This window comes from Peromyscus eremicus, chromosome 2 (genome assembly GCF_949786415.1).
Source record: "Peromyscus eremicus chromosome 2, PerEre_H2_v1, whole genome shotgun sequence".
NCBI lineage: Eukaryota > Metazoa > Chordata > Mammalia > Rodentia > Cricetidae > Peromyscus > Peromyscus eremicus.
This window is the reverse complement of record NC_081417.1, coordinates 47,830,810-47,857,853: the sequence shown is the minus strand read 5'-3', so window position 1 is coordinate 47,857,853 and position 27,044 is coordinate 47,830,810. Positions and strand designations below refer to the sequence as shown.

The 27,044-nt window shown below is 36.2% G+C and overlaps 1 protein-coding gene across 1 annotated transcript; it reads right to left on the bottom strand.

Moving 5' to 3' along the window:
- Positions 1-21,295: 21,295 nt before the first annotated feature.
- Positions 21,296-26,381, bottom strand: LOC131904734 (cullin-4B-like). The gene is given in 2 exon segments (XM_059255784.1): positions 21,296-23,013; positions 26,326-26,381. Coding segments are annotated over 2 exon segments (1,608 nt in total). The 3' UTR covers positions 21,296-21,461.
- Positions 26,382-27,044: the final 663 nt, after the last annotated feature.

The following is a 27,044-nucleotide window of genomic DNA, read 5'->3' as shown; positions in this document are numbered from 1 at the left end:
ATTTCTTTCTTTCTTTCTTTCTTTCTTTCTTTCTTTTTTTTTTTTTTTTGAGACAGTGTTTCTCTATGTAGCCTTGGCTGTCCTGGAACTCACTTTATAGACAAGACTGGCCTCAAACTCAGAGATTCACCTGCCTTTGCCTATGAAGTTCCGGAATTAAAGGGATGCACCACCATCATCAGGTCAGGTTGTTTCTTTTCTTGATATTCAGGTTTTTTTTATTTTTTATATAGTCTAGATACTAACCCTTTATCAGAAATATAGTTGGTAGATATGTTATTTGTCCCATTTTGTAGGCTGGCTCTTTGCTTGCTGTCAACAAGGTAAGCTTTACTGTGCTGCCCAGATGAGGTGCAGGGCCAGCTTTCCCCAGTATTGGGGCTCCTATGGGGAGTCAGCTCCTCACCAGCTCTAGGTGGTAGGGACGAGGAGGAAGGGCATCTTTCCCTCACCCCCAACACTAAACTGCAGATGAGGGAGCTGGTATCCCCTATGCTCCTCTCAAGCCCTCAGGGCTGGCTCATCTGCACCCCTGTCTACAGGGTCAACTCCACAGTGGTGCCCAGGCAAGGTGAAGGGCCAGTTCTCCTGAGTGCTGCACCTGGTGAGGAGTTGGGTCAGGTCCCTCACCTGCTGCAGGTGGTGAAGGGCTAGGGGAGGTATCTTTCCCTCACGACATGGCAAGCATGACCTGTTCTTCCATTCTCAAGCCATCAGAGCCAGCTAGCCAATGCCCCTGCAAATAGACTTAGCGATAGTTTATCTATTGGCAAGAGTGAGGAATTGTCGCCTACTATCACTATGTAAGGCTCCATATATGATTTTAGCTATAGTCGTGCTTTCTTATGAACTTGGGTGCCCTTTTGTTTGGTGAAGAAATGCTTAGAATTGTAATATTCATCTAGTGTATTTTTTCTTTTCATGAATATGTAGTGTTTTTTCCTATCTCTTCTGATTAGTTTCCATTTGAAGTCTATTTTTTAAATTTTATTTATTTATTTCGCATCCTGGCCACAGTTTCTCCTTCCTTCTCTCCTCCCAGTTCTCCTCCCACCCCCTTTTGTTCCCACCCCCAATTCAGTCCTCCTCCATTTCTATTTAAGAAAAGACAGGTCTCCCATGGATATCAACAAAACACGACATATTAAATTGCCATAAGACTAAGCACCTCCTCAGTTATTAAGGCTGGGCAAAGTATGAGAAGCAGGGTCCCAAAAGCTAGTAAAAGAGTCAGAGACAGCCCCTACTCCCATTGTTAATACTCCCACAGGAGAACCAAGCTACACAACTGTAACATATTTGCTGAGTACCTGGGTCAGTCCCATGCAGGCTCCTTGGTTGTTGATTCAGTCCCTGTGAAGTCTTTTTCATTAGACCTTAGCACATCTGTGTCTGCTTGCTTCTGGTTTGTATTTGATTTGAACAACTTTCCCTATCCTTTTACCCTAAAATTATGTTTGCCCTTGGTAGCAAGGTGTGTTTCTTGGATGCCACTCAAACATAGATCTTCTTTTCTTATCTAATAGTTACTCTATAATTTTTATTGGGGTATTGATACCATGAGTATTATGGGTTATTATGAGCAGTGTTTGTTGTTTTCTGTTATTTTGTTGTTGTGTTGTGAGGTTTTGTACCCATTCCTTTGATTAACTGTTCTGTAATTACTATTGCTTATGTTCTATTTTGTGTGGTTAACTTCTTCAGACTGAAGTTTTCCTTGTAGTGCCTTCTGTAGAGCTGATTGGTGGACAAAAATTTCTTAAGTTTTTTTTTATTTTATCATGAAATGTTTTTCTTCTTCTAGTGATTGTGATTGAGAGCTTTGCTGGTATACTAGTCCGGGCTGTATCCCTAGTCTCTCAGAACTTACAGAAACTCTTTTCCAACCCTTTTGGTTTGTAAAGTCTGTCATCAGTCTCCATTGTAAAGTCTAATGCTCTTGTCATGGGTCTGCTGTCATGTGTGACATTTTCTTTTGCCCTTGTAGCTTCTAATATTCTTCCTTTATTCTATAGTTTTAATATTTTTATTATTATGTGTTGTAGAGAGTCCCCCACCGAGTATTGTCTATTTTGTATTTAGTATGCTTTTTTGTACCTTGATAGACATCTCTTTATATTAGAGTACTTTTCTTCTTTGATTTTTAAAAAATATCTCCTGTACTGTGGACCTGTTTTATTTGGTTGTTTCCTCTTTTCTCTCCTTCTATATGTATTATTCATATGCATGATTGCTAGGTTTATGTCAACTTGGCACACACTAGGATGAAGACATATTCTTAAGAAAGTACCTCAGTAGTTTGGCAAATCTGTAGGACATTTTGTTGATTAGTGATTGATATGGAAGTGCCCAGGATACATGGGTAGTGCCATCTCTGGGTCATGGTTATGAGTGCTATAAGAAAGCAGCCTGAACCAGCTACAGAGGCAAATCAGTGAGCAGCACTCCTCCATGGGCTCTGTATCAGTTCTTGCCCCAGGTTCTTTCCCTGCTTGAGTTTCTGCCCTGACTTCCTTAGATGATGGACTGTGATATCGAAATGTATGGGAAATAAACCCTTATCTCCCCAAGTTGTTTATGGCAATGGTGTTTTATTACAGCATTAAAAACCCTAAGTAAGACAGTAGGTTTTATCTTTTCATGGTGTCCAAGATTTCCCTGATATTTTGTGACTTGGTGGTTTTTTTAACCTTTTTTTTTCCAATTGAAATATTCATTTCTTCTGCATAATCTTCAAGATCTGAAATTAAACAGCATCTTGAGAAGTTCTTTGTCTCATAATGTTTTCAGGGCATTTTTGTTTGTTTGTTTGTTTCTTACTCCACCTTCAGGTCCCTTGTAAAAAATATTATTGGCCACCAGTTTGGAGTTCTCATGGGATTCCTGTGTATGAGCATGTGTGTCTCTGCATCTATATATGTTTTGTCTGCTTTTATTCTCTCTCTCCTTTTCTTACTTTGTCATATTCCATTTTGTTTGTTTTATATTTACCTTATTATAGTACATTTTATTATTATTCATCAGATATCTATGTTTTCTGATGAAAGGTAGAAAGGTTGTAGCTGAATGGGAGAGGAGGTGGGGAATAACTCAGAGGAGAAGAGGACAAGTGGTACTCAGAATATATTGCCTGAAAAAAAATCTACTTTCAATAAAAGAAAAAAAGACTTCTTTAAGTATCAATGGAGTGATTGATAATTGAGAATGTATTAGGTTTCTGTAGTGAAAGCAACAAATTATTCCCAACTTAGTGGTATAATGAAACTTGAATTTATTAAATTACAGTTCCCTAAGTAAGAACCAACACTTCAATTTCACTGAACTTAAAGAAAGTGTTGGCTCCTTTTTCTTCCTGGGAACTCTTAAGGATGGTATTTCCTCACATGCCATCGTTTAGGGTCTGTCTCATGATCACTTACTTTACACCCAAAGTTGCCAACTTAATTTTCTTCAAATTACCCCAACTATTGTTTTTGCAAACCTATCTGTTTCTACAAAACTATCTGACTATACTACCATACCAGAAAAATCCAATATTTCTTTGGATGATCTTAAATTAATCATATTTTCAATCTTCACATATGCTAATAGGTAATATATGTTTACAGGTTTTGGGTCTTCCTACCTTGATGTCTTGGGAGGAGGAAGCACTTTGGGTACCACAGTAGCTAAATGGAAAGACTGGGGTTTTAAAAACATGTATCTGTCAAAGCCATGATACCTAAATTGGAATAAATTAATTGACTGCCATAGAAACTCACTGCAAGTATTTATAGGTGGAGAATGGGGTTTTGATGTGCACAACACTTAGTAAGAAAACAGCAAAGAAAGTAAGGAGGAGAGAGGAAAATGCTACTCAATAGAGGAATAAGTGGTAGTTGTGCTCCTGCAGATATAAGTTAGCAGAGAGATGACAGATAGTGAATTCTTCCCATCATTGTGACTTACGGTTCCATTAATACTTAATGTTTCATCTGAGAGAAGATCTGTGCATTCTTGAAAGAACTAAGGTTCAAAAAAGAGCCTTGCATTGGAGCCTTTGATTCACACAGTCACTCACTCAAACATTTCTAGACCTCTGCTATGAGACAGGCATAAAAAGCAAGCAGGGTGAAGTTAACTGTGTGTTGTTAGAGATGATTCAGGGTCTGATTTTCCAGTGTAGATGAGGTGCAGATGCCTTCAAGCTAGGTGTGAGAGAAAAGAGACCTGTAAGTCTAGCAGCCTGCTCCTTCCTATTTAGGTAACCTACAGGTGATCAATCTTTCTGCCATTCAGATTTCTCTTCTATAAGACAGGCATAATCGAAGTGCAGTCCTCATAGTTTTATTTGTGATTTAATCCATGTGAAGTGTACAGAACAGGTATATAGAAAGACTTAGATAATTACTAACTGTAATAGTACAAAGACAAGAGGCAATAAAGCCAAGAATATTCGTGAAGAAAAAGTTTGGTGGTCTGAGTGAGTTGGAAATCATGTAGGAGACAAAGACTCTCAGAAAGTATATTTTCTATTGTGAGGACATATAGCATTTTTGTTGTTGTTTTGTTTTGATTTGTGTGTGATCCTATGATACCCTAGTTCCAATGCTATGATTCTAGTATCTCTTTTTAAACGTTACATGAGTTAGTAATATATATTCTTATGGAAGTCCAAAAACTGATGTCCAAAAATATTAATATAATTCACTCACTGTTCAAACAGATAATAATAAAAATATTTACATACAATTTAAATATATTATCTCAATAAAGGAATTGTATATTAATCCAGACATTCTAAAAATCTTTCCTTCTGTCTTCTGAGTCTTATATTAGACCATCTTGTTTCAAAGAAAGTGATCAGCCAAGGCAAAATCTTATACAGGGAACTGAAGAAAAAAGGTGCCTTTAATTCCTTCTTATTTTGTGAAAAACACTGAAAATAATCTCTCAAAGATGTTAATGTTCATACCATCAATTTTAATTTTGGACTGAGATACTAGTTGAGTTATAATTTTGACTTTATCTTTTTGTTAAACTTTGTTGTATGTTGTATGGTTTTTATTTACTTTTGAGTTTTTGATCATTTCTCTATTTTTATTTTCAGAGAAGAGAGACAAGAAATTTTGATTATATCAAAACAATAGTAAAGAATGAAATTCTTGACACTGTAGTCGTGTAGATATGGATTAGTTGATACATGTTTGTGTGTGTGTGTGTGTGTGTGTGTGTGTGTGTGTGTGTGTGTGTGTGTATAATGTGCTACTGTCATATATTCTCAGTATCATTCAACAGAAGGGTGTGATCTTCATTTCAAAAATTGGGAATCTGAGAAATAAAGGAACTTGTCAGACAGGATCTTGTTCAGTAGGATTTTGATTCCATTGGGGCACATGGAACACTACGCAAAGAGGAGTGGCCATGCTATGCAATGTTATTAAGAATTTCACAGTGAACCAGCAGAGCACTTGCTAAACCCAAGTGTGATGTTGTGAGTGGCTGAAGGCACAGGTCATATACCCACTAATCTACTTCTCAGTTTAATCCACCCTAACTTAGATAAAGGTATTTTTATCCAAATTTCATTTTTAAAAAGAAGTACTGGTTTGTTTTCCATCATTTCTCAATTACAGATGCAGATTTTATTGTGGTGCTGATTTAATGGTCTGGTCATGAACAATTGTTCTCTTCATTATCTAGCCCAGTGCCTTCAAGTTTTCTTAACAAGAGAATTTTTTTTTAATCCAGTCTTTCACTAAGTGATATTTTTGCAAAAAAAAGTATATTTATATAGTCCTTGTTTGGTATCACTCATGTCAAATCCGAGGAAAGTATGCACCTCCTTAATGAATTCCATTCTGGTCACTGTAAGAAAAAACAGAAGCAACATGGGAGAAGAAGTTATTTTATTTTATTTTTTACATTTTAAATTCTTTCAGATAATCTCACATTGTAGCCAATGATTGTCTGAAGCTTACTGTGTAGTCTAGCCCAGACTAATTTATTTCCTCTGGCTCATCTTCCCAATGCTGAGATTCCAGCATTACATCACCACATCTAGCTAGGGGAAGAAGTGTTACTTTTGACTCAAAGCTCATAGGGATACAGTCCTTCCTGGTAGGAAAAACATGACAGCTGAGATACCTGATTCCTGGAGGTGGGAGATGTGTCAGCTGGTATTATTTTTTTCGAAATCATATCAGAGAGCTAAGGCAAGAAGCAGGCAAGCTTGTAAATTTATGCATCACTCCTGTGATCTTATGTGCTAAAAGCCCAACTAGCATCCACTAGTGAGGATGCAGTTTTCAAACACATGTCTGTGAAGGATATTTTGCCATCCAACCATAATATGCCTATTCTGTCTCTTTGAATTCACCTCAATAAGACATGGGGATAAAGAGTTCCATAAAAGTCTTTGACTAGTAGCTTCCACGAAAGTAAAATTCTATGTCTTCTTTTCAATAATGAAGTTGATTTTCTTTAAATGTATGTATATATATATCATATATATATATATATATATATATATATATATATATATATATATATCTGTGTGACATGCATGAATGTGCATGCACATTCATTTTTGTGAGTAGATGTAGGGGGAAGGGAAAGGTGAAATGCATATCAAGGCCGTAGATTGACATTGAACATCTTCCTTAATCACTTTCTGCCTTGTATATTAATGCAAGGTCTTTCATTTAAACCCAGAGTTCGTCATCAATCAGACTGATTTAACTAGCCAGCTTACTAAAGCAATCCCTTGTTTCTGTTTCCTGAAGTCTGGGATTACAGGTGGGCTACAATACCAAGCTGGTTTATATGAGTCCAGGGGCTCGGAATTTTATCCTTGAGTTTGTGTGATAAGCATTTACCAGTGATCCATTCACAATAAAGATGATTTTTAGTGTTATTTCCCAATATAAAACTTATGAATATTACATGAAAGTATTTTAATTCATTTATGAGTAATAGATTTATACATAGTAGCCATGTCTCTTTTAGTGTCTGAATCTTGTTGCAATAATTACATTTCTTGTTGTGATGAAACAACATATATAATAAATTTTTGTTGTAGCAAAAGTAACTTAAGTAATGGACAGATTTATTTTGATTAACAGTTTGAGACACAAAACTTGATACAGGAGAAAGCATGGTGGTAGAAACACAAGTGAACCAATCCATAGTCGAGAGAGAGAGAGAGAGAGAGAGAGAGAGAGAGAGAGAGAGAGAGAGAGAGAGAGAGAGGCTTGTACTTATGCCCCTTTTTGAAATTGATAGTTTCACACATTTAAGAGAATTTTAGTCATTCCCACTCCTCATTACCTGTCTTCTCCCACTGAACACACTTCTCAATAAGTCCCCTTCTACTTTCATGTCTTCCTGTGTGTGTGAGAGACCCATTGAGTGTAATTTCTTTCCTACCATGGGTGAGAGGATTTTCATCAAATCAAGGGCAACTTATCAGTAACTATACATGGCACACCCTCCCCAACAATCATTACCTGCCAATCTCTCTTTGTGACTCGGTCTGGACCACAACTCATACTCAGGGTGAGTCTGCCTTCCTCAGTTAAACCTTTCGAAAAACAACCTCATATACGAGTACAGAGGCATGCCTCCTTGGTGTCAAGTAAACAATGAAAATTACCCACAGTCCATCTCTTGTCAGCTTAATACCCATATATATCACTTTTCACTATAATGATTGACCTCCAGCCCCTAAAGTTCACATGATACAAAATAGGTTTAGTTCTTCTATAAAACACTCAGAAAATTTCACAGACCATTATTGTCTAAAAGCCTAAAGTCTCTTCTCAGACTCATGACAGTCTCTTAACTGTGAGAACTTATAAAATAAGATAAAACTTAATAAATGAAACACATCACTCAGCTCTAATATGCAACAGCATACTGTCTACTTTTATGTCAACTTGATACAAACCAGTGTCATTTGGAAGAGAGAACACCAATTGAGAAAATGCCCCCATAAGTTTGGTCTGTGAGCAAGCCTGTGATGCATTTCCTTTATTAGTGAATGATGTGGGATGTGGGATGGCCCAGCTAATTTCAGGTGAGCAGTACCACCATTGGAAAGGTGGTTCTGGAGTATAAAAGAAAGCAAACTGAAAAGGCAGTCTTTCTCCTGGAGGAGCAAGCCAGTAAGCAGAGTTCCTACAAGATTTCTGCTTTAGTTCCTGCCTCTAGGATACTGCCCATTTAAACTCCTGTATTAACATCCCTCCATGATAGAATGTGATATGGAGCTGTAAGGTAAAAAATACTCATTGTTACTCAATTGATTTGGGTATTTTCTCACAGCAATAGAAACCCTAAGACAAATTGCACAGAGTATGAGATCTCATTAAGGAAAGAAATTAAGAGTGGATGGAAAGTAAGGCAAGATTGGACCAAAACAATAACAAAACTCAGAAGGGCCAATGCCAAACCCTAAAGCTCCATGTCCAGCATGTGGGGATCCTGGTAAAACCATCTGGGCTCCAATGGCCTTTAGGTTACCCACACTCTTGTGCCTCATCCTGTGTTTTAATTCTGTTATATAATATCAGCAGTTTTTTTTAACTTTAATTTTTGTTACTTTAGATACCGCCACATGGTGGTTTTAAAACAAAATTGTGGTAAAACCAGTTAATTGAAAAGCTGAAAATTTATCATTTATAAATGACTTTTTCTTCAATTAGTACTCTCATAGAGAAGAACAAACATTCAGACCAACCTGATGTCTATGGAAAAGGAGTAGTGGTTTCACAGGCATGCTTACATAGGGCAGAGTTACTAAAATGAACTAGAAGATCCTACTGGTGAAATTATTAAGGCCAACTGTAATTCTTGCTTGATAATTGTTTTGTTATCTGTAATTTTACTATGTAAAACTTAAAACCTTCCTTTTCAAAAAAAAAAAAAAAGAAAAGGGGAAGTGCTGTGGGATGTTCTGTATGTCAAATGTGTTGCTCTGATTGGTTAATTAATAAAACATTGATTGGCCAGTAGCCAGGCAGGAAGTATAGGCAAGACTAACAGAGAGGAGAATGGAGAGAACAGGAAGGAGGGGAGAGACACTGCCAGCCATTGCCATGACAATCGAGATGTAAGGTACCAGTAAGCCACAAGTCATATGGCAATTTATAGACTAATAGAAATGGGTTAATTTAAGATATAAGAACAATTAACAAGAAGCCTGAGCCATTAGGCCAAACAGTTTAAATAATATAAGCATCTGTATGTTTATTTTATAAGTGGGCTGTCGGACTGCCTGGGCTTGGTGGGACCCGGAGAGAAAACACTCAAGCTACAAGATCTGACCACTGTTGAATTTTTTCTTCAAGTGCCCTCTTTTTTCTCCACAGAGCTCCTCAGTGCTTATTTTCTCATGTTTTCCCATTGAGATTCTGGGAAAACATTACCACTTTCCAATTCTCAATAGTTTCCATTGTTAGTTGAACACCATTTCTTTCTGTCAACTACCAATTAGTTAAATCAAAACAGAAACAGACACACAACAACAACAAAAATGGACACCCAAATCTTATGTATGCTTTCTAACCTGGCCAGGCTGTGACTGAAAGGAAACCGGATCAAGAAGAAGATGTGAGAGATTTCCCAGTGGAATGAAACTAGTCAATGTTGGCCTCAGATGCCAAGTGTCTGATGCTGATACTCTACCTGAAGTTGTAATGTAGAAACAAATGCAGATAAAAAATTAAAAAGCTTATAAATACTGAATGTGGTCAAAATATAAATATAAAAACCCATAAATAATCTTGAATCTTCACTTTACTAATTTTGTTTCTTTCTTAGACAGGAGTTGGTCAAGAACCCTCAAAGCTACACAGTCACTGAATATAAGTCCAGAATGAATGAAAGTGTAATTTTTTAAAAAAAATTATGTACCAAATCAGATTAACTAGCAAGACCTTTCATAGTCTGTAAGAGAATAATTGTCTACATGGGTCAAAAAGTTGTCAAATAATTCACTAGTTTTACATTTTCACAAAATTAATTTTACACTTAAGTCTTCAGGATTAGGCTAAATTTTATACATTTTACATATGGAAAAGGAAACATTAAAGTGATGCATTTATTTTTGAGGCTATTAGGTCATTTCAATTACTTTCATATTTCAGAAAATTTAAAGTGTTCTGTCCAAAGAACCATTTAGAGCAATGACTGCACTGAGTGAAGAAAAACTTTCCATTCTCAGGAGAAACTACTCAGCCTTCATTCAAAGAGAGAGATATAATTGTCTAAACAGAAACTTCTAAAAAGCATTGCAACACTAGTCCAGAGATCATATGCTACATGTTTCCTATTGAAGTAGTAAAGTTCTCTTGGGAAGTGACTCAGCATCTGATTGAACACACCAGTCACATCAATTGTTTGTGCTCTTCATTTCTAGTATCAGATTATTCTTCTACAAAAATTGTGACAATGCATTATTTGTGGATATAATATGACACAGAATATGAAATTAATAAATCAGAAAAATCAGTTTTGTTTTTACCTTTTAGGATGTATAACAGTGTTCTGTGAAGCATAGGATATTATAGGGAACAGCAACATGGTGCTCCTGTGCTCAGCTATGCAGCTGGAAAGACTACTCAGTTAACTCTCAGAGTTGGCTTTGCACAATCATCCTCTGTGCAAACTGTTGAGGTTGTCACAAATAAGATGAGGGCAGAAATGGTCTTGGCCTTCATGCCTTATACAGTCTAGCAGCTGATTAACAGTTACCAAAATCCAAGAGAAAGACTATACACTGATATACAATATGAGTCTTTCCAGCTACATTTATTAATTTTTACATTCAGCCTACTCTTCCCAAGTAATTGTATTGATCCCAACACTCTGTTAGACCCTTAGGCTACTAAAATAAAGAGAAATGTCTTTAAAGGGTTTATATTTGAGATGATAACAATAGCAAGTTCCATAAATATAATGATTATAAACAAGGGCAACACAATACAATACAATGGATATTAGAATACAATGCAACAGATAGATTCAAAGGTGGAGTAACCAGTTGCACCTGAATATTAGAACATAAGGCAGAAACACAGAGAGCTTGTGGGCAAGTCCTAGCAACCTAGATTCTCCTGGAGGTTAGAGGGTAGTCCTTGGACCCTTTCTTAGAGTTTGGTGTTTTGAAGCAATTCCTACCTCTTATGCCCTAAAGGGAAAAAATTAGTGAAAATTAAACAACACAGAAATAAGCTTACATATATGCATAATATATAATGGATACTGGATCAAATTACTTTTATTGGTTTACTTTCACCTATCTTAACTTTTGTTTTGTTTCTCTTTTCATTAGAATTATGATTATCTTTTTTATTGTGTCAACAATTCATGGTACAAAATACTTTGTTTTATACTTTATATATTAAAATCTAACTTACTAAAAAGTATATTTTAACACCTTTGTTAAAATAACATAATTTTAATATAATTGATTTAGTGATTATGAGTGGCTTATTTAGTATATTAATTTATGTTTATTCATTAATGAAAATATTTAATGAGAAAATTCACATTATGATATAGCTGTGATCATATCATGTACTTTTGATATATAGGATACTTATGCTCATTACAAATGAGCTTACCAATATATGAGATTATTACAGATGAGTTTATACATATATAAGATTATGCTTGAAGCTAAGTTTTTAAGAAATTATACTTTTTAAAAACTCAAACTTCTCAAAGAGAATTCACATTTTGGATACATTGATTCATTCTCCTCTATTGCTTGATATTTCAGTACAGTTAAACTCTATACCTTTCTTCCTTCATAAAAGAAATCATTTATATCCTATCCAATGTTTCCTTCTTTATGTCTTCAAGTTTATCTTTCTTAAACTTAAGTTGAATAAGTGTCTTGTTTGCTTTATATCTCTCAAGTACATGCATATCTGACTCTCACTGAATGGGGTAGGAAGGACAATTAGAACTTGATTCAGTTCTATGACAAAGTCTTAGGTGTGAGGTGGAATCACATGAGGATACTCAATTTTACTGTAAATTTATTAATTTTCCACAAAATCAATTAAGATGTTTTGATCAGCAAAAGCACAGTGAATTATAAACCATCTCTAATTACTACTGCTGATTGAATTCTCAAGGTTTCTTTAGTAGAGAAAAAACTTTATTATAAGCAAAAATTTCTGATATCTGAAATCCTAAATTATAAATAACCATCTAGTTAGCCATCTAGAGCAATAGTTATATTACATACTTATAATGTGTATAGTTCTTGATTACCCATGATATTAATTAGAATAGGTTAATTAGATAAAATAGCTGTTTAATTTCCTTTATCAATTTATTTTCTTTTTCTTAAAAGTTTTGATAAGTGGCAAAATATTTTAGTTTCCATTTCCTTTATTTCTAGAGGCATTTTGGGATGCTAAGGAGAGTTGAATTAAACTACTCTGGAAGGCAAAGGGGGAAAAATGTTCACTAAAGCAAACACTTCATACACAGTCCCCGAAAAAAAAAAATAAATGAAAGAAAAATGTAAGCTGGGTACCACCAAAATGTAAACAAGAAACTCGGCCATGTAAGAAGCAATAATGTACACAATTTGCAGAAGTTGATCTGATAAATTTACTTTAACTATTTTTGATAATAAAATACAATTATATCATTTCCCCCATTTCTTCGATCCAACCCTTTCCATGTACTCCACGTTGCTCTCTCAAAATGATGATCTCTTTTTTAACTGCTATTACATATATATATATATATATATATATATATATATATATATATATATTCCTAAATATGTGTGCAACCTGCTTACTTCATATAGTGTTACTTGTATGATACTTGTAATGTTACTTGTGTATGATCTCAGGCCCTACTTACTACTTGGTATTGAATAACCAGTTGGTGTGCTCTTCCCTGGGGAAGACGATTTCTCCTGCTGTCAGCATTCCTTAACTGCCTCTAGTAGTTTGTCTAGAGATGGAATAGAGTAAGCTTGTCCCTTCCGTATTACCTTACCTAGTGCTGTCACCCTTATCAGATTCAGTTAGCCAGTCATGCTATTGAGACTTCATGGGGTGTTGCATCGTTGATATTTCACAGATAAACTTAATTTTAAAAGTTCTAAATTTAGGCTAGATGATAATCTATTGCTTAAAATTGCTTAATAGGGAGAATTTTTGTTAAAATTATGCTATAGAAAATGATTATAATGGCAACACAGGATGTGGAGCCATATTTTGTATAGAGAGCTACTCTAGAAAGAAGCTGAAGAAGAGACATAAACTCAGGTAATGGCGTGGACCGGCTATGTGAAGCAGTCTTGAAGAGGGTGCTGTAGATCACTGCCACCCTGTAATTCCATGCTGTCTGCAGGAAAGTTAAACTTTAGCAAATGCCATATAACTTTGGCAATGTAAACTTTGTAAGGAGGAAGAAGGAACAAATTGGGGGGAGGTGGCAAGAGAAGAGAGGAGAGAGAGGGAATAAAAATATCTGCATGTACAAACAGCTAAAAGTAAATGGGAAACACCTAAAGCAAAGGGACTGTCCTCTCCAGTTTCTGCATTGGACATGAAGTAAATACACATGAGGACAAGAATAATTTCCTCCTTTTCAAGAGCTTATAATTAGCTCATGTTTTTCTTTCCTCAAGTTGAGGGAATCTGCTTAAGGAATATCTATGAAATTGATGTACTTAACATTCTAGGAGACAAGAAACTAACATTACTTTATTAGAGTTTTTAATTGATTTTTTGTTCTGTATAATTAAGGTATACAACATACTGTTTTAGGATGCATATATAGAAAATTAATGTATCTATCAATTTATATAGTGGTCTATTTTCCTTATCTTGCCTTTGCGAAGTATGGTGCTGTGAACAACACAACAACAAAAAAGAGATCTAGGGTCACGTCTTCGTCCATGTGTGTAGCCATCTGTTTCCAAGATTCATCCCTAGACAGGAAGGAACACTGTGTCCTCAGGTTCCAGAAAAAAGACTGGCCAGGTAACAAGCCAGCCATTGGTGTGTGGACTCTTTTGTAAGTGCTGGACCCAGTGCAGGGTGGCTACCCAACAATCCCACAGTTCCCCAGAGTTTTCTTGAGTGGGAGTAGCAAAAATATTAGATAGGAGGACTTAGATTGTGGAGATAAACAGATAGAAAATACAGGATATCCGCGAGAGGACCTGGAACCTATTCCAATGGGCCCTGGCTGTCTCTACCCTAGGGTATTTATAGAAGCTCCAAGGGGTGGAGCAAAAGACCTCCCCCCACACCACCACCCCACCCACCCCACTCCCCACCACCCCGCACAGCCAAGTGCAGACCATCTCAGACATCTACACTCAGGCCCGTGGTCCAATCATCCTCTCTATGCGGACCTGCTGGATAAAGCCACTCTCGGAAACCTGAAAATGGGCTCCCACAACCCAATTAATGAGAAAGGAACTTCCCTGGCTCAGAACCTCTTAAGAGCTGTAGGTCTTGATGTCATCACACTGGTAACAATTATGCTCTGTTAGAGAGAGGTTCAAACCATGGTAGATTTGTTACCGTTAAAGCTTCTGTGTCTATTCACACTCACACTCTATCCTGCTGTGCCTCATCTCTGTTTTCATTTTTCTCTATGCCCTCCCTTCTTTCCCTTACTAGCTGCTAGGAGTACTGTATGGGTCTAGATGGGGCTGAGATGGGCAAGAGAGAAGTGGAAAGCAAGCAAGATATCCACTAAGTCCAAAGTAAAGTGTCCCGGTTCAGTTGCGTCATGCGGCTCTCTCATCTGCGTCACCCAAAGAGGGAAGAATAGGGTTCTAACAAGGACCTGCTATCACACCTAAACACAAAGCCGTGGCCATGCTGGATCCATCTTCGTTGGGAAAAAAAAAATGCATTTCAGTTCTTTCTAAATGGTTTTTATAGCTCAAATCTTCAGAGGGACTAATGAGTACTGTGAGTGCTGGTCATAGAGAATACACGTTCGGAGTTTGTTCCAAGGCCTTCTGAAGTTTAGACATGTGAAAAGTAGTTGGAGAGAAGTGGTGCAGGGTGGATAGAATCAAAATACAGTGTACATCTGTATGATGTCCTTTTTTTTTTTTATTTTGCAATACAATTCAGTTCTACATATCAGCCGCGGATTCCCTTGTTCTCCCCCCTCCCGCCCCCCCTCACCTTCCCCCCAGCCCACCCCCTATTCCCACCTCCTCCAGGGCAAAGCCTCCCCCACGGACTGAGATCAACCTGGTAGACTCAGTCCAGGCAGGTCCAGTCCCCTCCTCCCAGGCCAAGCCAAGCGACCGTGCATAGGCCCCAGATTTCAAACAGCCAACTCATGCAATGAGCACAGGACCCGGTCCCACTGCCTGGATGCTTCCCGAATGAATGGGTGAGACAGTTGATTGGCTTGATGTACATGTTTTTTAATACATAAATAAATGTATTGATTTCAACAAAAATCTAAATTAACTGTTATGTACACTAGACAATTTTCTCAATACTGTGCTTTTTCTTTCTTAGAGGGTCACTGAAGTTCCATTCTCCAACTCCATTCACATCCCAGAACACTTTCTAATTCTGTAAATTAAAGACACTGACAGCACCTCACATTATTCTCTAGACTACTGCTCCATCTTATTTGATATTCTTTGCTGATTTTTTTTAATCATGGGTCAGAAGCAAGGAGGTTGTAACTGATCTCCTTGCTTCTGCGGTGGAAACACAAAACATTTTGGGTTGGGCACAGTTCTGTTCTGTTATGCTGCCGCTGTTTGTCAGTAGGTAAAAACTTTGCCCAGTCTCCAGAAGGCAGTACCTCTTGTGAATAGTTGCTTTAGACAAGCATTCATTGTTCATAAAGCTTGATTTCTCACTGAGCAAAAACCACAGCATTGTAAAGATGCCAGTTTAAGGTTTTTTTTTTAAGCTTGGTTGTTTTAAAGCTCTAAAGGAACTCTCACTGTTGAGGCAATCATGAAAGAAAAACCTCTTTTCACTCCCCATGGAACAAGTGCCTGAAGAGAGTAAGAGTGAAAGTGTAAAGACTGGGAACCTGGCTCTTCTCCAAAACAACAGAAAAAGCTGCAGTTAGAAGAAGTAATTGAACACTTCGGAAATCTCTTTGAAGACCTAATGCTGTGGAACTTTTTTAAATGAGTAAAATCTAAATGCATGATAATTCCATGTAAAAAATATAAGTACATGTTTTAAGGACTGAGTGATGAATTTATGAATGTTTAATGTAGCGAGACCAAGCAGCAGCGGCCTTCTGTAATGCACATTGAGCATTAGCAATGCTGTTACTTGGAAGAGACAAATTAAAAACCTGGCAAGGTCTTGCCTCTTAATATTTTGTTACTCATATGCTTTGTTCAGTTTATGATGATAACATTATCTCTATTGATTATGCTTGCTTAGTAGGATTCTGTGCACTTGAAAAATAATTTTGGGCATGGTAAAAATAGTGCTGATGTAAACATAAAAATATCCCATTATTTAAATTTGTTTCTAATAATAACATTAAACAGTCTTACACATAACTTAACAATAACATTAATGGTATTTCACTTTCCTGGAAAATGTAGAAATAGATTTTAGCATATAGAGTAGGTTTTAGCACTGTATTAGTTTTGAATATTCTTGCCAAATCAAGTCTAGGTATGAGAATCATTGGTATTTGAAGAATTTTAATATAAAAACAAATGTGTGTAGAAGACAGGGAAGGCTGAGACCTATAATGCAAAAAGGTCTGAGTATTTATCAAGCTGAAGCAGTTTGTGTTCTCTGTTGAACGGGACATAAGCTGTTACATATTTAGCACATGCCATCAGGAGCATTCCTTTAGAATTCCAGTAGTTATTTTGTGTCAGGTTTCTTTAGCGGTATTTCTCCATTTAATCTGTGCTGACCCCACTTGTAGGGTCCAGAGGAAAATATAAGATTAGCCACATGCATACACACTTACATGCCTCCTACTAACAAGCTAATATTTTTTACTTTGGGCCAAGGCTTTCATTCTAGAACACACCCACCATAAGGATGATGGTTACCCAGAATATGCTTTATCTAATGGTGAAGAATGTCTGATGTGGTGAAGCTTGATGGATGCCTGAATACATACATACATATATGTGTGTGCATATGTATGTGTGTGTGCACATGTGGGTTTTAATAAATGTCTAAAGCAACTATTCATCTCATTCCTTCATCATCACTCTGGGTGAATTACTAACTGGTGCTGCTTTAGAACTAATTTCTAGGATATCATTTGGATTTAATTTTTAGAACAATCTCTCAGTTTTTTATGCAGTATCTTCTCTGAATGTAAAAAATTACCTCCTTTATTTTAAAGTGAGAATATAAAACAAGGAGGCTGATTTTCTTCTGAGTCATATCTTATCTCTGAAAACAGTTCTTAAATTGGCATCTCAAAAATATTTCATATTACAGCAGCATGTTTGGCGTAGACCTTTCAAAGGTGGCTGTTTTGAAGGTTTTGTGTGTCTTTTTTCCCTGTATTATTGCAGTTCTGGGTGACTGTGCCCAGAGCCTTACTCATGCTAAGAACATGCTAAGAAAGCCTCTACCATTACGCTATGCCCTAGCTGAAGATAAATAATTCAAATGGTGTTTCTGTACTCATTTAATAATCTTGTCTGTATAATCATATGTTAAGTATAAATTTAATACTAAAAGAATCCAAAGCAACAAAACACATCTATTATTTATATAGAGAAATAATCTAATTTCTTTCTTGGCAGATCTCATTTTATGAAAGCAGTACCTGACAGAACTTCATTTCATTGTCATTAATTATCTGTATACAAGGAAAGTGACTGATCTGAATTAACACTCTGTATTTAGTGTCAAATTGAACAATACAAACTCACATGTGAAAGGCTTTCCTACAGATATGAACATATGTACAGATGTGTGCACATAAGCACATGTACCCATGAATGTGTGTCCTATATGTGAAGATTCATGAACAATGTAGAGGACCCGGGTACAGTGTTGGGTACATTCTTCAATTGCTCTTCACCTTAATTTTTGATAGGGGGTCTCTCATTAAACCTGGAGCTTATACATTTGGTTAGATGAGCAAGGCAGCTACCTTTAGTTACCTACCTATGTCTGCCTCTCCAGATGTGGGGACTAAAGATCTATACTGCTGCTGCATCTGGCTTTTTATCTGCAGGTATTGGGCATGGCACTTGATTCCTTATACATACATGACAAACACTTTACAGGGTGAGTAATTTTCCTAACTACAGTAATAAGCTCCTTAATACAATAAATGAATACTCCAACACACTATACATACCAAGACTACTGCTTTAAAACTGTTTCAACTTCCAAAGAACATTTAATAGCAACACATAAAATTAATTTGATTTTATTTTACAACATGTAACATTTAGAAACACTAATTACAGAAATATTATTTTAAATTGATACTGCTAATATTATGAATATATCAGGATAGCTTGAAAACCACAATTTAAGTAAACTATTATCTTTCAGTTTATAATAAAGACTACCTAGAATGTACCACATCTTTAGTATTTACAAAGCTGGAGATTTAATGCACTTAGCTAGTGTAATTCAATTTTAAAAAGTCAATGTCTAACTTCAAACCAGAGAGCTTAAGAAGGTAAATGTATTGCCATTATATTTTGCTTTGCTTTTTTTACTGAACAATGTTATAAATGTACACATTCATTTTCCTGTGACTACATGTTAAAATGCATTCCCAGCCTGATTTGCATTAATACTGATAATAACCCTATGAGCTTTCATTAGGGGTTTGTAGGAATATAGGAGAAGGCATATATTTTTATGTATAATTTTTAAATTTGCCTATTATTCTACATATATAATAATCTATTTTATAATGGTAACAACGAGACAGATTCTATTATGTGTATAACTCTAGTATGTAACCATGTTTCATTTTCAGAATGAACTTACTGTCTATTATTCATTAAATCTCCCAAGGAATTATTTTAACTATACTTTCTCTTAAAGGAGTAAATTCTGATAATCATAGTGTTGCTAGTTTAGAATTCATTACTTATTCTCTAGATAATTTCAGCATTCCTAACTTTTTTCTTATTTATATTGTTATTTGTGTCTTTACCAAAAAGGAAAAGGTAAGAAAGAATGAAGGAAAGAAAGAAAGAAAGAAAGAAAGAAAGAAAGAAAGAAAGAAAGAAAGAAAGAAAGAAAGAAAGAAAAAGAGAGAGAGAGAGAAAGACAGAGGAGGAAGAGGGGAAGGGAGGGAATAAAGGCCACTAAACTACTTCTTGACACTTTTAAATTTTCTGGAAATTTTATGCTACATATTTTATTGTTTTTAATGGTGATTTCCTTTTTTTCCTTTTTAAAATAAAAGTTTTATTGGAGAAAAATAGAACCACCACATACACAGGGGAATAAAAGCACAAAAATTCAACTGATACAGAACAAATGAAACTAACAATTATGCAATGTAGTTTGCCATTACTTTTCAGTTTCTTAACTAGCTTCCCTTAATAGTCTGGCTAGTTTTTCAGCTGAAACAGCATCAAATTTTCAAATAATTAAGAACCCCAGAAAAGGGACCCACTCTCAAGATAAAGAATGTGGTATCAATTGCCTCCTAGTAGGAACAACTCTACCTAAATATTCCTTAGAGTAATTAGTGAGTGGTGTAATAGTCTCCATATCCCAGAGACCAACAAGGATTAATCAAAACACTGATGTTGATGGTCCAGTAAACATAACAGCCACGTTTCCTTGTCAGAAGAGCTCCTGTAAGGAAATCAGATAGGAGCTGGACAAAAATACACGAAATAGCTGCTCGAAAAGAATTGGGAAGCTAATTCTAAATATTAATATATAGTCAAACAGTGTGCAAGTTGATGCATTAGAGAAATGGGCAACTTAAAAAAATACAGAGAAGTGGCCACAGGTTTTTGAGAATTCAAGAGAACCATCAATAGTAGACATAGAGCCCCAAATCTCCTAAGCTGAAGGTTCAGGTCTAAGCAGTGCCCCTAACTGGCTCCAGAAAGACAAGGAAATATGCTGTTGGATAAAGCACTGAAGAAGTTCTAATTCAAAAGTAAACACTAAAACTGTCTGCTTCTCTCTCATAATCAATTCCCTTCATAGAAAAAAAGAAACCAGTAAGCAAAGCAAAACCTCTGGTGATGAAGAGATGTCTTTTACTCACATTTTGAATTTGAAGAACAATACTTTTGTTATTCTGTGTGTGTGTGAACAATTTGGGGACATTTCCCTGAAAAGCAGGTGTCCAGTGGCTATGAGAACTCTTAAATTCAAGCAATTAAAAAAAAAAGAATACAGAACTTGACATTTTCAAATAAGGAGTGTGTAAGTGAGATAAGGAAGAATCATATGTAGAGTTTCTCCAAGTCAGGAGGTGGATGAAAGTAAAAGCTTTGTTTACCAACAAAGAGAAGAGATGCTTCCAAAAAAATAAAAAAACCACTTCAGTAGAAAACACTGGAATGCAAATCCTAGGAAGCCTCTAACAGTTGACAACTAGCCCAAGTTAAAGACAAAATGATGCAAACAACATTTAAAGACTGAAGTATGATGAAATGCAGCTGGTAATTTTTGCTTCTGAAATTTATAAAACAGGTTGATTTTGGTCTCCTGTGATTTTCATACTGTATTCATTTTTAATAAAAATAACTGGATTTCCCCCCTTACTATGTTCTTCTAGTGTGAGATGATCAGCAATTTTTCTATTTTATCTATTTTAATAAGTACCTATTAATCAGCACAGTAAATTTGGGGCTAAGTCTTATGTACACATCCCATACTCATAAATGGAAAACTTTAGGATGTGAATATATAAGGTATTATGGAAGTAACTGTCACCCTACTTGAAAAACTTGTTTCCAAATAAGATTTCTTAACCAATCCCTTCATTGTAACAGAATGCCAACAGCAATAACAACCTATTTTTCTTTTCAAGGGAAACCATAAAATGGGTGAACAACCAAGTCCAGGGTGTTTTTTCTATATAATAAATACATCCAGAACTCTGTACAGTAAATAAAGTTTGCATGCAGTTTATGTATCTTTAAGTGACTTTTAAGCAAATAAACCTTTTGCTTCATTGGTGATGTATAAGAATCCCCCTCCCCTCTTTAATGGCCATAGGGGTCTCTTCCCCAGTTCCAAAAGGAATCATGAAGACCGAGCACTTTCTTAAAGAGTTTTCTGCATATCATACTAAATAACATGCAAAGAGTTCAACAACATTCTTCTTAAAGGTTAAATATTACTCTTTAAAATGGGCATGTTAACCACTGAGAAAAGTCCACGCAACTATTTCCATTACACTGCTTCATTTGGTCATTGGAAGTATAAAAGAAGTCAAATAATATGAGATTCAACAAGTTAGTTTATCCATTGGCTACATCATATGACAACAAATCTTCCAAGGCCAACATTCTATGCAATATAGTTGTACTGATTTGGGTTTTCTTTATCTCTTTCCATGTAGTCCAGGTCAATTAGGGATTCTATTCTCTTCTTTAGATCTGCAGGTTTTACTGGAAATTTTAGCTGATTGTATACCTCTGAAAGAAGAAGATTGTGGCTAAGTGTTTTTCTCATCTTCATAATTCGAACAATCGCAGCATCAATTTGGTATTGTTTATCTTGAAATACTCTTTCTGTAGTGCTTGCTTGTTCTTCAACCGTTTCTTTCATTTGGATTTGATTGATCTTTATCCTGAATAGTTTGTGTTTGAAGTCGTCATTACAAATGAATTTGTCACCATCTTCGATATCTTTGCCCTTTGGATTTTTAGCCAGAACTCTAGCTTTGCCACGGGCTAGTGACTGCAGTGTCCTCCTTAATTCTCCATCCTCTATCCCAATAGCTTGCTTAATCTCTTCTAAACTGAATTCCTCCCCTTCATTAAACATTAGCAGCACCAGGGTTTGAAAAAGAGAGATCTGAAGTTCTTTTTTTGCCCTCTTTAAATTCAGCTTTTAGCACACAGTTGACTGCCACTGGAGTTTCCTGCCACTGTGTTTGCCTAAGTAAAATGTTTTGAAAATTTCCTGAAGCTTTACCATCTCTGGTGGCAAATGGACTTCCATAGGCACATATGTTGGCCAGTAACCCATTGTCAGAATATTCACAGTTAATTCAATATTGCCAGGTATGTTCTGGTTCTGCATATATTTTACCTGTTTGAAGTGAATAATAATGTCTTTGGAAAGCTCCATGTCTTTAAACATCCCTTCAAGCTTGCTGGTGAATGCAGCTCCACATTCATGTTTCAGTTTAGACAGCATTGATTTTTCAGCATCTACAGATGCACTCTTGCCAACTAATAGGCGTTTGGCTAAATCTTTCTTATAGAAGGCCTCAAAAACATCTTTGCCATAGATAAATCTAAATATAATCATTATTTTATCCAACATTTTCTCAAGCTCTTCATCTGTAGCTTCTTTGTTGCCTGCACGAAGTTTTGAATCCACATACTTCGCTATCAGCTCAGCTGGTTTATTTGGTCTTTTATTAATGAATGTTTCAAATGCTTCTTTCATAGCATTGATAAATTTTTCATTTTTCATAAAGCAGGTATCAATTATATGGTCAACTTTATCTTTAAAGTCCAACAATTCTTGAACCATGGTTTTATCTTTTTCAGGATTAATAACAATAGTACTTCCAAAAGCCTTGATATACTCAATCCACTGTTGTAAGAGAACCTGAACTCCACCTCGAACTCTACTGAAGAGCTGATACAGGAGAGACAAATCTTCAATTCTGTTTTCATCAAGGAGGTTATTTAAACCTTCCTGAAGAATTGCTGTTAAGTGTTCACCTAGAAGTTGTTTCTCAACAGAAGCAATTAGTGACTTCTGGGTGGTCTGATCTAAGTAAGTAATAAGTCTGTCTGCTTCTTCTTCTAGGCGTTTATTAACATGATGAAGATACTCAGGAACCTCTCTTTCTTGGCGAGGCCGGCGGACCCCACCCCGACCCCTCACAGGGAACGGGGGGGGGGGGCTGCCGGCGGCCTCCCATTTATTCTACACCTCTTATGTCTCTTCACCATGACAGACTAGAGTCAAGCTCAACAGGGTCTTCTTTCCCCGCTAATTCCACCAAGCCGTTCCCTTGGCTGTGGTTTCACTGGATAGTAGGTAGGGACAGTGGGAATCTCGTTCATCCATTCATGTGCGTCACTAATTAAATGACAAGGCATTTGGCTACCTTAAGAGAGTCATAGTTACTCCCGCCGTTTACCCGCGCTTCACTGAATTTCTTCACTTTGACATTCAGAGCACTGGGCAGAAATCACATCGAGTCAACACCGGCCGCGGGCCTTCGTGAATGGTGATTTCTTTTATGATTCTGAGATTGTACCTTTCTGTTTCTGGAGTCATCTATGTTCTTAAGCTTTTAATTCTTCTTCATTCTAATGGAATTTTTTCAACAACATTATACCACAAATATAGTAATCTGTCCGTCGCAGAAGCTGACTGCTTAATACCATTTAACCAGAGAAGGCTCTTATCTTCCCCCCCTTTTTTATTATATGCATCTTTCCAGCACAGTTTTTTATTGCACTCTAAGGAGAAAAAGTGAAGACATGCCCCTATTGAGCTACTGAAGCACTGCTGCATATATAGTACCCAGGGACATTATCCCATGTGGAAATGAAATTAATCTAAGTCATTTTTGGACTATCTGAGTTAAGTAACTTAATGTTTTAACAATTAACTATGCCACAGTTATGAAATAGTCATGATAGTTTCACAAAAGTATCCCATATTCCATTAAGTAAAACATCTATTGTAATATTGGAATGCAATGGAATGAGACAAACAATTTAATGGACAAATATCTGTACAATTAAACTTAAATACAAAGTATTATTTATAGACATTTGAAAAGCCTCCAAATGAAATAATTATGACTCAATTCGGTATACCCGAATTTTTTGAGTATACAATCGGGTTCTATTACAGATCTATTTTAAAACCTATAATGACATAATCACTGCCAAACTGTACACATTTATGGTAAATGTCCCAGAAACACTGGCATTGGGGTGGAAACATTACCTTGGCTTTATTAACTCAGGGTCACTCCCTAGTGAAAAAATGCTTCTCCATACTGACTGTCATGAGTCACCTATTATGCAAGTTATTGTTTTTGGTAATAGTGTCATATTTTACCTGTTATAGTATAGCTGCATGTTACTGAGGCACAACCTGTTTGCTGGGGAGGAGTGCTGAGTCATGTGGAAAATGATGTGTTTCTTTAGGTATTCATCATGATTGAAAAAATTAAAACTGATTGGCAATACCCAATAAAATGCAACAGACATGTGAGTGCATGATAAGGACAACATATACAAAGGTAGAGGTACCATTATAATCATAAGTCCTTAAGAGAATCTGTTGGCCACAGCTGTCATTTTGGAGTAACTTTTCTTTGGCTCCCAAGACACAAAATGTTCTCTTCTGAAACATATATCCTGTGTATAAAAATAGCTCAATTGTGAAAAACAAGCACACTTTAATTGTTTTGATTTCTTCTTGTTCTTAGCATGTTTATGAGCAAGGACCCATCTAAACAATTCCTCATTTTCATCTTTTACCTTAACATGAATGTACATACACACACACACACACACACACACACACACACACACACACACACATTTCACCCCTTGCAGTAGTAGATCTGTGGTTCTCAACCTTCCTAATGCTGTGACCCTTTAATACAGTTTCTCACATTGTGGTGACTCCTACACTATAAAATTATTTCATTGTTGCCTCATAACTGTAGTTTTGCTCCTGTTATGAATCACAATGTAAATATTTGTGTTTTCCAATGGTCTTAGACAAGCCCTGTAAAAGGGTCACTTGACACCCATGTTGAGAACCACTGCACTAGATGTTCTAAAGGTAAACATCTAGTAAATCCTATTTGTGTGCTGTGATGGCCAAAGCAATTGAAAGTTTATGATTGTTTAAATGCTGTGATCCAGAACACTATTTCTCCAAGAATCACCCTAGATCTGCTCTATCAGAATCTCTTGGGTTACAATATAACAGACTTCATAATTTTACAGTAGATTTGGGGAAAGGATCTAGAAAACTGTATTTTGGTTTGCTTTGTAGCTCACTGGAAAAGCACATGCCTAGCATTCAGGTCTGCTCTGTAGATCATTGGAAGAGCACTTGCTTGGTGTTCAGAGACCTTGGGATATTTCTGCCATCATAAAAAATGTATAATCTTTTTTTTTACCAAATGTTTTTTGTTTTAGAATAATAACTTTAAGAAAAACTTTGCATGAGGTTTGTGCAGCAGAATCACTAATGTCATATGGTTGCTTTAGTTTTTTTCTATAAAACTAGTCTTGAGTGTATTATAAATCTGTTATAAACCTTAGTTTCCTCATCTTCAAAGCAAAACAATAAAAATGAATTTTCATAGATATTCTAGGTCTAGTTAGTGCAATTCACTGTCCGTCTGTTCTTTATAATGTACTGTCTGTGCAAACATTGAGCTCTTTGAAGATATCCTTTTTTTTCCCTTTCCTTCTGTATATGGGGATGTCTCCAACAGCCAAAGACATGACTTAGAAAATGCGAATTGTTTAGTGAGAGGACTATCAATGGTTTCAAGTTCTAGGCAACTTGTTCAGTTCTCTAAGTAGCTGGTCATGAGATCACAGCACCTCACAAAATGGGGTATGACCAGTGTTTTCACAATGAAATTATTGCTGTGCCTTCTTGAATTTTATTATATGAAGTTTCTTGTGAAATCATTTGGATTGCAAAGAAATTTTCATTTAAAATTTCGTACACATATATACAAAATCCATGGAAATGTTATAGGTCTAGTTTTTTTCTTTTTTATTAGTTATTTGGTGATTATATACAGTGTGTTTTGATCCTTTTCATCTAACTACTCCACTATCTCCAAAATCCTTCTCCCCTCTCTGTCCCACCCAGTTTTTGTCTTTTCTTTTTAAACCCATTAACAAAATTTTGTGTGGCCCTTATACTCTTTTTTGGTATTTATTGTTTTGCTTGGATTTACATTTGGACCAACATTTTCCCCTCTCTCCTCTTGTCCCAGGTATCACACACACACACACACACACACACGCGCGCGCGCACACGAACTTTCTTTATACTCTTAGATGTGTGGTCTTTCAATAGAATGTACCCAACCAGTGTGGAACAATACCCTGGAAGAAAAGTGTATATCCCCCTCCTAGCACCTATGATCTGCCAATAAATAGCTTCTTAGCTAGGGATGGAACATTGAGCTCACCTCTCATTCTGTATTTCGGGAAACTGTAGGCTTGAACTTGAAGGGGTTTTGTGCATCCTGTCATAACTACTGTGAGTTCAAATGTGCAACTGCTGTGCTGTGTTCAAAAAGTACTTTTCTTGAAGTCGCCAACCACCCGTGGCTCTTATACTCCTCTGGCTTATTCCACAAAGATCCCGGAGCTTTGAGAGGAGGGTGTATGGTGTCTTATTCCCTGCATTTTGATCAGCGATATATATCTGTGTTATTTGCCAGATACCAGTGGTAAAAGAAAGAAAGGTAGAAAAAAAGCAAAACAAACAAACAAACAAACAAACAAACAAAGCTCTTTTGATGGGGATTGAAATCTGCTGGCATGGCAATAAGTTATTAGGAACAAATTTAATAATGCACTTGTTTTGCCCAGTGATAGAAGTAGATTGCCCATTAGGATCTATGACCTGTCTACTATATGTTCATGCTTGATAATGGCAGCAGTTATGAATTTCCATTTGTGTGATGGGTCTTAAATCCCATGAGAAAACGGCTGGTTATTCCTATGACATTCATGCCACTATTGCCCCACTGAGCGTATCTTGTTACACAGGTTATTTGATCTTGCAGGATTCGTAGTTGGGTAAGATCGATGACTATTTATCTCCTACAGTAGCATGCACCCTACATCAGGCTCCTCTTTTCCCTCTTTTTATTTACATACAAAATAACTCACACAAAATTTG